At 54.0% G+C, this 11,601-nt stretch overlaps 3 protein-coding genes across 3 annotated transcripts; 2 read left to right on the top strand and 1 right to left on the bottom strand.

The window, feature by feature from the left end:
• Nucleotides 1–165: 165 nt before the first annotated feature.
• On the bottom strand, nucleotides 166–918 carry COCSUDRAFT_11631 (hypothetical protein; the record flags this gene model as incomplete). Its single annotated transcript, XM_005652020.1, has 3 exons — nucleotides 166–339; nucleotides 502–678; nucleotides 787–918. 3 exons carry the CDS (start codon nucleotides 916–918, stop codon nucleotides 166–168), a joined length of 483 nt encoding a protein of 160 aa, XP_005652077.1.
• A 521-nt stretch (nucleotides 919–1,439) lies between these two features.
• Nucleotides 1,440–4,213, top strand: COCSUDRAFT_52193 (ATP synthase gamma-subunit). The gene is made up of 7 exons (XM_005652019.1): nucleotides 1,440–1,603; nucleotides 1,718–1,873; nucleotides 2,104–2,250; nucleotides 2,363–2,477; nucleotides 2,598–2,773; nucleotides 3,098–3,316; nucleotides 3,648–4,213. The coding sequence occupies exons 1-7, from the start codon at nucleotides 1,472–1,474 to the stop codon at nucleotides 3,807–3,809; spliced, it is 1,107 nt and encodes a 368-aa protein (XP_005652076.1). The 5' UTR covers nucleotides 1,440–1,471; the 3' UTR covers nucleotides 3,810–4,213.
• Nucleotides 4,214–4,636: 423 nt separating this feature from the next.
• On the top strand, nucleotides 4,637–9,063 carry COCSUDRAFT_55530 (hypothetical protein; the record flags this gene model as incomplete). Its single annotated transcript, XM_005652018.1, has 9 exons — nucleotides 4,637–5,569; nucleotides 5,723–5,828; nucleotides 5,922–6,058; nucleotides 6,210–6,338; nucleotides 6,491–6,601; nucleotides 6,729–7,309; nucleotides 7,528–8,236; nucleotides 8,366–8,519; nucleotides 8,783–9,063. 9 exons carry the CDS (start codon nucleotides 4,637–4,639, stop codon nucleotides 9,061–9,063), a joined length of 3,141 nt encoding a protein of 1,046 aa, XP_005652075.1.
• Nucleotides 9,064–11,601: the final 2,538 nt, after the last annotated feature.

Raw genomic sequence — 11,601 nt, 5'->3', positions numbered from 1 at the left:
TCATTTTATTTTGTAAAGCACATGCTAACCTTTCGAATGCAACACCTCAAATGATGGGCGTGTCACCATCGTACGCACGTTACCGCTGTCACATGGAAACCCATTTGGGTTGAACGTCAGACTGCTTGCAAGGGTCAAACTACTTGCAAGGTCGGATCGGGTCCTTCATTTGCCTACTGTCCCCTGCGCCTTCATCTGCTCCATGAAGTCCAGATTCAAGCTGTAAGCATTCTCCTCTTCTGCTCCGCCCACCAGCTCAGCCTCAATTCCTGCCGCCTGCAGCGTCTTGATCCCAGCGCCACCCACAAGAGGATTCGGGTCTCCCACCCCAATGACAACCTGCAACATGCACTGCAGCTTGAGCATGCTGTCATGCCTGCATGCATCTGCTGCCGCTGCATGCATGTCACGCCTTCATGCATTGTAGACCAAGCAACAATTTGCGGTTACAACAACATCGTCAACATCAGCTCAGTCACACCCTGCAGGCAGCAGGCTCACCCGCTTGACACCGGCGGCAACGAGGGCGCTGCTGCACGGAGGAGTCCGACCAAAATGGTTGCATGGCTCCAGGGTCACGTACGCCGTGGCTCCTGCCGCAGCTTGCCCGGCAGCTCGCAACGCATACACCTCGGCGTGCGGCTCGCCTGCCTGGGGGTGGAAGCCCTCACCAATCACCTGTCCATCAGTGGCGAAAGAAATATCAGGCATGTGGCCCCTGACGCTGGCATTGACCCATTCCCAAGCGTCCTTGAGGTGATTTCATAGACCTGCAGAGGCCCTCACCTTACCGTCTTTGAGGATCACGCATCCTACAGCAGGGTTCGGGTGTGTCTTCCCTAGGCCCCTTGCAGCTAGCTCCAGAGCATGCCGCATGTGTTGCCGATCCTCCTGGCTTATTGCACATGATGTCTGCATGCACTGCGTGCGCCCTCTACTCCTTAGCAAGTGCCGGCTACTGAGCTGACATGCACTGGAACAGTGTGCCTTGTTCAGGAGAGTGGACTCCAGCATGCTCCAAACCGAACTTGACACCGCTCTAATCCATTCGCCCCAGCACCAATGCCGCTGCCAATCCTTGTTCACAACACGTCTGGATAGACTCACCAGATAATATGGACTCTGTTCCAGGGCAGTAGCGAGATCACTTGTGATGGGTTCCCAGATCACTAGCGCAGGCAGCGCCTCGGCAAATGCATCGAGCGTTATTTAAACCATTGCGAACATTGACTTCAATGCTACACAGTACATATCCTCTTCTTCGATGCAAGATGCAGCATGGCTGGTAGCACCAAAAGGCTTAGGTCAGGACCCCTCCATTTAGGGGTATAGAACATCAGGAATCTGATCCCTTTCCACATGGTCAGTACTTAAGGGCACCGCACCAGTTCCTGGCCATCAATATCTTTTGCGGCACTGAGCTCGCATTCAGGACGAATCACGGTTGTGGGGCATACAGTCATCTGCAGCAATGGCGTCCTTTTCTGCTGCCATGGGTTGCGGACAAATCAATGGGAGCGTCCGCTCCAAGGCAATCCAGGGGGACGCTAGCTTTGTTGCACCCAGGCGTGCAGCCCCTTTGCAGCAGAGAGGAGCTCTGCAGGTGGGATGGGATGCTCAGTTGGCCTGGGAGCGCTCAGATGCACAACTCGATTGGCCCCCCCATTCCTTTACACTCCTCAGCTTTTTGGTGGCTGAGGAAGGATGATCTGTGCAGGTGTGTGCTGGGCTGAAGGACACCCGCGACCGTATTAATTCGGTCAAAAACACCATGAAGATCACGGATGCCATGAAGCTCGTGGCTGCTGCCAAGGTTAGGCGAGCACAGGATGCTGTGGTGAATGGGCGCCCCTTCGCAGAGAACTTGGTGAAGGTAGGGATGCATTTCATGCAAGCAATGGCTCCCATAGGACAGCAATCATTCTCACCAGCGCTGCATGCTTGGTGTTCAGTGCTAAGCACAGCCAGCGGAGCTTGACTGGCATCTTATCTGAAAAGCACATTCAGCTGAATATTTTTGCAAATTGATCATCGTAGCTACTGAGCTCTATATATGCGGCTGATGGATATAACTACAATTAATTATCAAAAATTTGCGTGCAGGTGTTGTACGGTGTGAACCAGAGACTCAGAGTGGAGGATGTGGACTCACCTTTGGTCAACATTAGACCAGTGAAGACTGTTCTCCTCGTCATCGTGACTGGCGACCGTGGTCTCTGTGGCGGTTACAACAACTTTGTCATTAAGAAGGTGGGCAGCAGTGCCCCATCTCAATGGTCCTGGCTTGGCTTGACCCTTGCCCGGTGTGCTGCAACATGGAGGTTGCAGAGCGTCGGATAAACGTCCATGCTTGATTGCACAGGCAGAGAAGAGGAACGCGGAGTTGAGACAGATGGGCGTGGATGTGAAGCTGGTGACTGTCGGCAAGAAGGGCGAGAAGTACTTCAAGCGCCGCGCAGACCGCTTCAACATCATCGGTGAGTTCCTCATGCAGTGGCAGCACCAAGCTATGTGCCTGGAGGGCATTGACAGCTTTTTGGGCAATATCCTGTACCCCACCTCAGCTGTGCGCATCATGGATTACTTTTGCTGCGCAGCCAACTACGGTCTGGGCGCAACCCCCACCACGAAGGAGGCACAGGCCATCGCGGACGAGCTGTACGCAGACTTTGTGAGCGAGGAGGTGGACAAGGTGGAGATGATATACACAAAGTTTGTGTCCCTCATCTCCTCCGACCCCGTCGTGCAGACCCTCCTCCCCCTCACCCCCCAGGTGCGCGACCATCACACATCCGTTCTCATCCTAAAATTTTTCTTTCCCTTGATAACACAGAAACAAAGCACCCCAACAACTCCAATAATGCTGTCCATGCCTTGGCGGGGTTTCTAGCCCATGGCATGTGGCATCAGTAAGTGAGCAGCACAGGTAGCATTATCTGACTGCAGAGCTTAGCCTGCATGAATGCTAAACCATAGTATGTCTCCACTGCTAGTGAGCTGCTGAGAAAGACTGCACGGACTTCAACACCTCCAGTTGTGCCCATGAGGCCTGGATGGCACTGGACCTAGGGTCTGATGGGCCGCACTGGTGTGGCAGGGTGAGATCTGCGACATTGAGGGCCGCTGCGTGGATGCTGCCGAGGACGAGTTGTTCACGCTGACGACCAAGGAGGGCAAGCTGACACTGGAGCGCGAGAAGGTGACCATGGACACCTCCGACTTTGACGCCGGGCTCATCTTCGAGCAGGACCCCGTACAGATCATCGATGCCCTGCTGCCCCTCTACCTCAACTCCACCCTCCTCCGCTCTCTCCAGGTTGGCACTCCCTCAGCATCAATTGCTACCCATTCCCCACCACACTTTGCTTGGATTCTATTGCCTTGAGCAGCAATCTGCTGTGAGCTGGAACGTTGTAGGTCAAAACAGGCCTGCATAATAACATCTGAAACTGAGGAACCTCTGCTGGCGTTTTTCTGGCAGTATCCCACCACTTTCCCTACCGAGGTGCAGCTGCCTCGCGTGGTGAGCTGGAGCATTTGATTTTCAACTGGGCCTGCAGAAAGCATAGGAAGGGAGACCTTCATGCTGGCATTTGCTGGTCGGATGGGGTGCATGCTAAGATTGCTGTGGACTGATGTGCGCACAGGAGGCGCTGGCGTCAGAGCTGGCCGCGCGTATGAACGCCATGAACTCGGCGTCCGACAACGCCAAGGAACTGAAGAAGAAGCTGACGCTGCAGTACAACCGCAAGCGCCAGGCCATGATCACCAGCCAGATCATTGAGATTGTGTCTGGCGCCAACGCTTGAGCTCGCCAGTTTGCGAAACGAGGCCTGCGGCAGTCAGCTGCAGGCCGAAGGTCAGGGACTCAGTAGATGCAGCAGCGTGGCCTAGTGTGGCAGGAGTGAGGGGTCCATGGCTGCAGCCTTGGAAGATCCTTTTTGCTGGGAGACAGAGCGTCTTGTCTTATCGAGAGATTCTTGAGGAATAATATATGTGAGAAGTGCTCCGACTGGAAGCTGGCAGGCCTGTCACAGTGGTTTTGAGGTGCGGCTGCAGTACTAGTAATACAAGGGATACGTCTCAGTGACAGCAGTATTGAATGGAGAGTGGTAGTTGATGAACTTGAACATTCAAGATAAGCAGAGAAGAAAAATTAAGAGGTTTTAGACGCCTTTATGGTGTGATAAACAGCTTGTAAGTGGTTTTGGGCAATGTTATGGCCTGCCCTTCCCTTGGCGCGTAACGTATGACGGATGTCTCCAAATTGTCCTTCCCATCAAACGCAACACATCTCCAATCCATTCGAGTGAAGCAGGTTACAAAGTGTCAGTGCTACTGGCAGCGATCGGTACCGTACCTCCGGAATTGTGCAGAAAATCTATCTTATAAGATGATGCCGACAAGTGCTTGACGATAGGCGTAAAGATGCACCTTCATACGTACTTTGGTGAAAAGGATAATATTCCGATCGCAAGAACGTGCTTGGCTTGATGCACTTGCCACCTTCTTTATAGAAACTTTCAGGAAGCTCTGCTTTCCCTGAGACAGACAGCTGCTGCGAGTGCTGGAGACACATCTTACCTGGCAAAGCTCGTGCCATACGCAGATCCTCAGATTCAACAGCCACGTAGTGATGTCAGAGAACATTGCTTACCTTGCCAACAACAGCCGAGCTCGAAGCCCATTCCAGCAGCATTTTGAGAAGAAGCAGCAGATGAGCACTAAGAAGGAGACAAGCACACTAGCAGACAGCACACCAGACTCCACCGCAGTGCATAGAAAGCCCTTCCTGCGCAGTGGTAGCGGCCTCAAGAGGCGTCAGGAGGCTTCCACCTCAGAGAAGCGATACGTACCCAAGGGCGGGTTTGTGCTAGACTTTACAGAGACCCCTGAGCCTGGACAGAGAGGCAAGAAACTCACTTGCACACCAGCCAAACCAGCAAGGCAACGGGAACCTGACGTCAGACACAGAGCAGCGAGCGCGACTTCGTCCCAAGCCAGTGTCACACCGTCCAAATCGCTGCTCGATGGGGAAGCAAAGAGATCGCCAGCCTCTAGCAGGACAAAGCCAAGCTCGGGGGCTGCAAGGAGCGGCCTGGCTGGACGGTCAGCAGCTGGGCAGGCTGGCAACGGACCCACAGATGTGGGCAGTGGGGCTAAGAAGGCCCCCGGCAGGGCGACACTAGCAGCTGGACTTGCAGACCAAGCGGCCAGGCCAGCAGCTGGCCGGCAGCAAACAGCGCGGTCCAGCATGCGCAGGCCTGGCCCACCTGCTGCAGGCTCATCACCAGCCCCAGCAGCTCCCCAACCAGCCGCGCACAGCAGGGTGCGCGGCTCTGCCGCAGAGGCCCTCCCGGCATCTGGTGCTGTGCGACAGGCAGCAAGCTGGGCAGTTGAGGCAGCAGGGAGCAGCAGGGGGCCGCCCAGTCAGGGGCTGTCACAGAGCGAGGTGGATGCTGAGGAGTTTGGGGCTGGAGTGGACTGGGATGAGGATGCTCCCATCCTCCCTGACAAGGAGAGGGGCTCAGGAGCCGACCTGCTGGCTGTGCCAGTCTCATCAGTCAAGGTGATTACCTGATGACACATGCATTGGCTATCACAGTACGCTTCGGATGCCATGGTCTGTGTGGCATGCAGCATGCTAAAGGCTAAAAGCTGGGAATGACCTGCTGCTGGGTATCTATACATCAGCACTAATTGCTGGATGCTTGTGCGCCAGGATGGAGTTGTGCTGTCGAGCAACGCATTGTCACCCTTTGTTCAGCAGCTGCTCTTTGGGTTCCAAGTGGAGGATGCTGCAGGCAGCAGAGCCCTTGTGCACAGTGGTAAGTGACGCTGATGTGTCATCGGCTTTGCTCTTGAGTCATCTACCCCATAATACCGGTATGCATGTCTGATGCGAGCATGTGCGTCAGCAGGTGGTTACGCGCAGCAAAGCATGCTTGGAGACAGGCAGGGTCACTCACAGCGAGGACACATCCTAAAGCTGAAAGTACAGGTGGAGCAGGCTGCAGCGCAGTTGGAGAAAGACAAACAGGAGTTCCAACGCAAGCGGGTGAGCCTGTCTCATTTGCGGAATAATCAGACAAAGAGGGAAATTTGGGAAGATTCTGGATTCACTACCTGTGATGCTCTTAAATGCGCAGAGATCCTGTGGCTCTGCATGTCACCCGCAGTTCTGATGTATTGTTGGTGTTCTGATATAGGCTGAGGAGACCGCTGCATGGGAGAAGGAGAGGGACGAGCAGAGGAAGAAGCTGCAGCGGGAGCGCATGGTGCTCAACAAGCAGAGCCGCGCCGTGCTCAAGCTGCCGACCAAGAAGGACCGCGCTGAGGTGCTCCTCAGCAGACTAGATGAAAAAGCCGTCCATATGGGAGGCTGCTAAGCTTCACTCTGCAAGCTTTGTGGCAATTTTATGGCAAGGGTCCCTCAATCGTTTGGTAGCCGGAGAATCTCAATTTGCTGAAGTCTGGAATTCACTCACAGATGGAGGCGCTGGAGGCAACGTTGGCAGAGGAAAGGCGCACTGCGAGAGCCAAGGATGCGCGCCACAAACTCATCGTTGAGCGGCTGCGGCGCCAGATTGTCGAGCTGCAGGTGTGCCAGGCATGCCGCAGAGTTAGTAACCCCATGTGCAGACCATGGCTTTAAATGACATATACGCATGTTTGTCAATCATCGGGGTCTCTGGTTGATAATGCAGCTTTGTTTTGTGCTTTTGTAGGAGAAAAATACGGAGCTGCGCGAAGAGGTGCGCTGGTATGAGGAGCAGAGGCTCAAGTCCTGGGCGCGGCAAGAGGCTGCCAGCAAGAAAGCCAGCGCAGCCTTGCTGCCCAGCATATCCCCTCTTGCTGTCTCGCTGGCCCAGGATGCAGAGGCACTGTCAGACCCCCCTGCCCCATCAGAGGAGCCACTTAACATGCCGCCGCCGCAGCAGCAGCAGCAGCAGAATGAGCAGCAGCAGAAGCAGGCGCCTGTGGCGATTGCGCAGCGGCCATCTGCACAAGAGACAGGCGCTGTCCTCATGTCTGGCAGCCATGCTCAAGCCGAGGAGCCGCACCAAGCAGCAGCTGCTCCGCTCGCGCCCGAGCCAGCAAATAGCGCAGAACACAGAGCAGAGGCCTCGCAGCTGCGGCCTCCAGAAAGGAGTCTTTCGGAGTCGGCCTCGCAAATTGCCCCTGCCGCAGTCGTAGTTGGGCAACCCGATGGCAGCTCGGCTGGCAGCAGCACTGACCTGGCAGCCATCCTGACCAGGCCTCAGCGGCCGCCGGCCAAGCCTCTTCCGCCGGTGCCGCGCTTCGACCGGTGCGTGCACCCCGCCCTCACTGAAGACCCCCCTTTAAAAAGTGAAGACAGATTGCTCTCCTTTGGAATCCCTGTGGAGGTGTACATTCCCGATGCTGCAGGGACTGCAGTAGACCTGTCCCCAACGCCTTTGCGCAGGCGCCTTGCTACAAAGATGAGGTCCTGAAGCCAGCAATCATTATGAGCAGGGTATAAGGGCTGGTGTGCGCTGTGCGCAGGTGGGACTTTAGGAGAGAAGCGGGCCCGGCCGCGGCCGACCGGGGTGGGGCCGCGGTGCAGCTACGAGTGGAGTGCAGCGCCGCTTCTGCACCGGCGTTCCATCACGCAGTGCTGTCCCCCTTCCTGGATGACATCGGCAGCGAGGCCGTCTACTCTCCCCTGCGCGCATCCATGCGCGCCTCCGGCAACTCCTTCTTTGGCAGCAGCAGATTCGACGGCGCGGCCGCCGCGCGGACCAGCCGGCCGGCAACGCCTGATCTGGCGCGCCTCAACCTCCGTGAGAAGCCACATCTGGCCGCTGATGTCAGCCTGAGCCGTGCCAGCAGTGTCCGCTCAGAGACTGAGGCAGGTGAATGCAGCGAAGCTGCCACTCGGAGGAGCGCAGCGTATGATGCGTCAGCATACAAGAACCCGCCAGGTGCCGCCTCTCGGCCGCAAAGGGGAGCCAATGCTCATCAGGGCTTCAGCCAGCCAGAGCAGGCTTCAGTGAGCACAGAATTGCGACCCCTCCACCACCTAATCATCTCTACTTTGCCACCAAGTAGCTCTGCTGCGTTTGGGCCACAGCAGGCCAAACTGCAGGTTGCTCTGCCCTCGAGATCGCTGGAGCCCAAGCTCGCCAGCGTGGCAGGGGGCGCACAAAGGACGGCGAGTGGCCTTGGCTTGGCTGCTCCGGGGCTGCTTGCTCATGGGAGCGTCCCTGTGCAGGTGGTTTTTCCGCAAGACCATTCATGCCGATGTCTAATGCATGCATTTCGTTACAGTCATCTGCACTGAGGCGTGACTGCCATGTCACCACTGCACCACTGCTGTCTGATGGTTGTTGTACAAATGCAGGAGACGAGGCACCCGGACGGCAAAGTGGAGCGGGTCTTCGGCGACGGCCGCCGAGCGCTGATCTTTGCCAACGGGACGCTCAAGGAGCACTTCCCGGACGGCCGCAGCATTGTCATGTTCACCAACGGAGACGTCAAACGCACCTTCCCCGACAGTGAGCGCTCTTCACATTCCTCTCCTGTGATGAAACAGGCTCAAATTCCGATATCGACCCTGTGTGAGATCTGGCCACAGAACTTTGAAAGGGTGAAAGCTTGGGATCTGTGGAGAGGTCACGCATCAGTTGTGGGCATCTTCACAAAGGTCCAGAAGAGGTCCTGAGCCTCTTGTCATTTCAGGAAGGTCAGGAGGACCAAATAGTGTAGATAATGCACAGAATGTGTGCCAGGTTGTGATTCTGGCTGGGTTGCCGTGCAGGCACTGTGGAGTACTTCTATGCTGAGGTGGACACCTGGCATGCCACACACTCAGACGGCGTGGAGGTCTTTTACTTTCCCTCGGGCCAGACGGAGACGCACCACCCCAGCGGCCTGAAGGAGATATTGAGCGCCGATGGCCTCGTGCGGCTGGTGCACGCGGATGGCAGGGAGGAAGATGCTGCGCGCAGCCAGCTCAGCCGCGCAGCGCAGCGGGGCAAGCCCAGCCTGGACTCCCAGGCACTGGCCGCCCTCAGGATGTCCATCAGCAGCCCAGCCTGATGCAGCATTGAGTTCATGCGCTTATGAAGAAATGGCAGAAAGAAATGTTGCGTTGCTTAGTAAGGACCTTGGACGCTCTCAAGATGCTGACTGAGTTCTGCTTCTGACAATGTCAGACTACCTTGATGACCCCTCAGACGGCACCCTTGACAGAAATTGAATTGGTTGTCTTGAAATTGGACCAAAAAGTGTGGTATGCTTTGCCAACAACAAAACCCAGGATTCCAAGCAAAGGCTAGCCAAGCGCTTGGCATGTTATCATGTGCAAAGAAGTACGTCAACAACAGCAGCATACTTTCCAAGGCTGTAAAGTTAAATGCACTGGAAAAGTTCCTGGCCACAACGATGGCATGCTTAGGAACACAGATTGTATTTACACTGTATATGACAATAAACACAGGCTCTGAAGCTGAGTGGCAATGGACAAGCTACTTTGTGGCCAAAAAATCAGGAATTCGTGAGTAGTTTTTACGTACAGGGTACTACTCTGGGTATAGTATACCCAGGGGTATACCCCCCTACTGTAACCCCCGGCCATGGCCAGATAAGTGCAAGTGATGGCGCCACATACTTGAGACCTGATCATAGGAGCAGGGCCTCCTTTATAATTGTCTCCAACATTTGCTCGTCATGTGGATGTGCCTGTCAGCCATCAAACATCGAAAGAACGTGTACTGTACTAGAAGAATGAAACGAACGAATTATGCCATGATCGATATCGAATTATGCCTTCAGTTTGGTGAAACTGCACCGTACTTGCCAGGGTTTCTTGCCTCTGTTAGTTTCAATGGTTACTTCTCTGAGAATGTAATTATTTGGGTCCCAGAATGCGTCGTCCCACTTGTTTAATAGCGCTAATTAGCTGTGAGCACAGGCCCCATATCCCAAGAAGCATCCCACCCGAAAGGATTGAGGCGGCCAACAATAAGACGGTGTCGTCTCGCATTGTAGGGAGGCAGCTATTTGATATCGCGATCGTAATAGAGGTTGTCCATTAGAGCCTGTGCCTGAATTGCACCGGGTCAACCCACACGTGATGTTGATATCATATTTGTCAATATCAATCACCCCACGCTTATGATACGGAATATGGCGAAGCAAATTCTTATAGGAGGACTTGTTGAGGCTTGAATTAATGAGACACAGGTTGAGGCTTGAATTAATGACGAAGAAGGTGGACGGTGCTGCACTGCTTGCAGCAGCTTCAAAACTTGTGTCAGTGGGAATCATCGCATTTGGATTAAATCGATTTGGCTCAAGATTGACTGAGTCCACAAAAAGCAATACTTCTGAGCCCAAAAGGTTCACAGTGACGGTGGAGTTTAAACCTTGTACAAAGACAGGCGCAGAAAAGGAGGCTGAAAAAATGACAAAGGAGTTGGAGGCAGCTGCACTAGGAGCAGCAGCATCACTGCTTCAATTCTGGGAGCAGGAGCTATCATAGCCTTTCAATAAGATCGCCTTTGCAGAAAAATTGCCAGTTCCATATCCCCTATAGACAAGCTGGGGGAGAGCTGTGCCAGTCTATTAAAACCCAGAAGATCTAGAATCACAGTGAAGTGCAGGCCTTGTCCGAAGGACTGGAACAAGAGGAGGTAGGACACTTTCGATGAATGCTGGGTTCTGTGCTAGTACAACAGACCTTGAGCTCAAAGAGACCAGAAAGCTGACTCTAGATTGAACGGGTACCCGGTGTCCATGCAGGACTGTGTTGAGGATCCGCAGACTAGCAATATATATGTCCACACCCTCAAGCAAAGGGGACCTTGTCAATAAGGGAATGCCTTGTTTTATGCCAGCCCAGCAATACATTTGCATGCAGAGCTTCTACACATGTTTTTATCTAAACTTGTGCACGCAGGCTAAGTGCGGTTCTGGAATAAAAGCGCCTTTAGCTGCAAGCTTGCTAACTTGCTGGAGTCAGCATGTGTTCGTCGTTCATGCTCTACAACAGCCATATCTCCTTGTCCTGATTTTAGACCATCTTTGTCTGAGGCCAAGAAAATGCAGGAGGCACCGATATATATTGAGTGACACTCAAGACTTTATCTTAAGCATGCAGCTGCAGGCTAGTGGCTATTTCATGGGATAGCTGGTTCAGTGTAGCTTTGCTTCAAATTCAGGACCACGCTCTTTTCTTACACTAATTTTTCCCGTGCTGCATCTGATCAGCCTCGTGGCTGGGGAGCATGTAACTTGACTGCCAGTATGCAAACAGGACAACACGCGTGCACATTCAGAGCTTGCAGAGAAACGATATACAACCCCAAGCGCACACCAACAACAGACACAGAAATGATGTCTTTTGACACATTCAAAGCATCTCACACTGCTCATTTGGACATTTCTGTACAGCCTGAATTGTTCAATACAACATTTTCATCAGGGTTGTGTTTTCAGTCAGGTGGAGCTTGAATAGCACTCTGTGCTTGCCAGTGGTTCAAGCAGTCAAATCTGCTCCAACAAGACAACTGTAGTGCACGCAATATCAACAAGGGCCGCATTCATCATTTCTCCATTCTGCCCACGCTACAATTT

The sequence above is a fragment of the Coccomyxa subellipsoidea genome (genome assembly GCF_000258705.1).
Source record: "Coccomyxa subellipsoidea C-169, whole genome shotgun sequence".
Classification (NCBI taxonomy): domain Eukaryota; kingdom Viridiplantae; phylum Chlorophyta; class Trebouxiophyceae; family Coccomyxaceae; genus Coccomyxa; species Coccomyxa subellipsoidea.
The sequence above is the reverse complement of the archived record's forward strand: the minus strand, read 5'-3'. Positions and strand labels throughout refer to the sequence as shown.

Excerpts from the sequence above, each read along its gene's own strand:
- COCSUDRAFT_52193 (XM_005652019.1), top strand. The coding sequence starts at position 1,472 with ATGGCGTCCTTTTCTGCTGCCATGGGTTGCGGACAAATCAATGGGAGC. Across the intron at positions 1,874-2,103 it reads TCGCAGAGAACTTGGTGAAG|GTGTTGTACGGTGTGAACCA; the intron begins GTAGGGATGCAT and ends ATTTGCGTGCAG. Across the intron at positions 2,774-3,097 it reads TCCTCCCCCTCACCCCCCAG|GGTGAGATCTGCGACATTGA; the intron begins GTGCGCGACCAT and ends CTGGTGTGGCAG.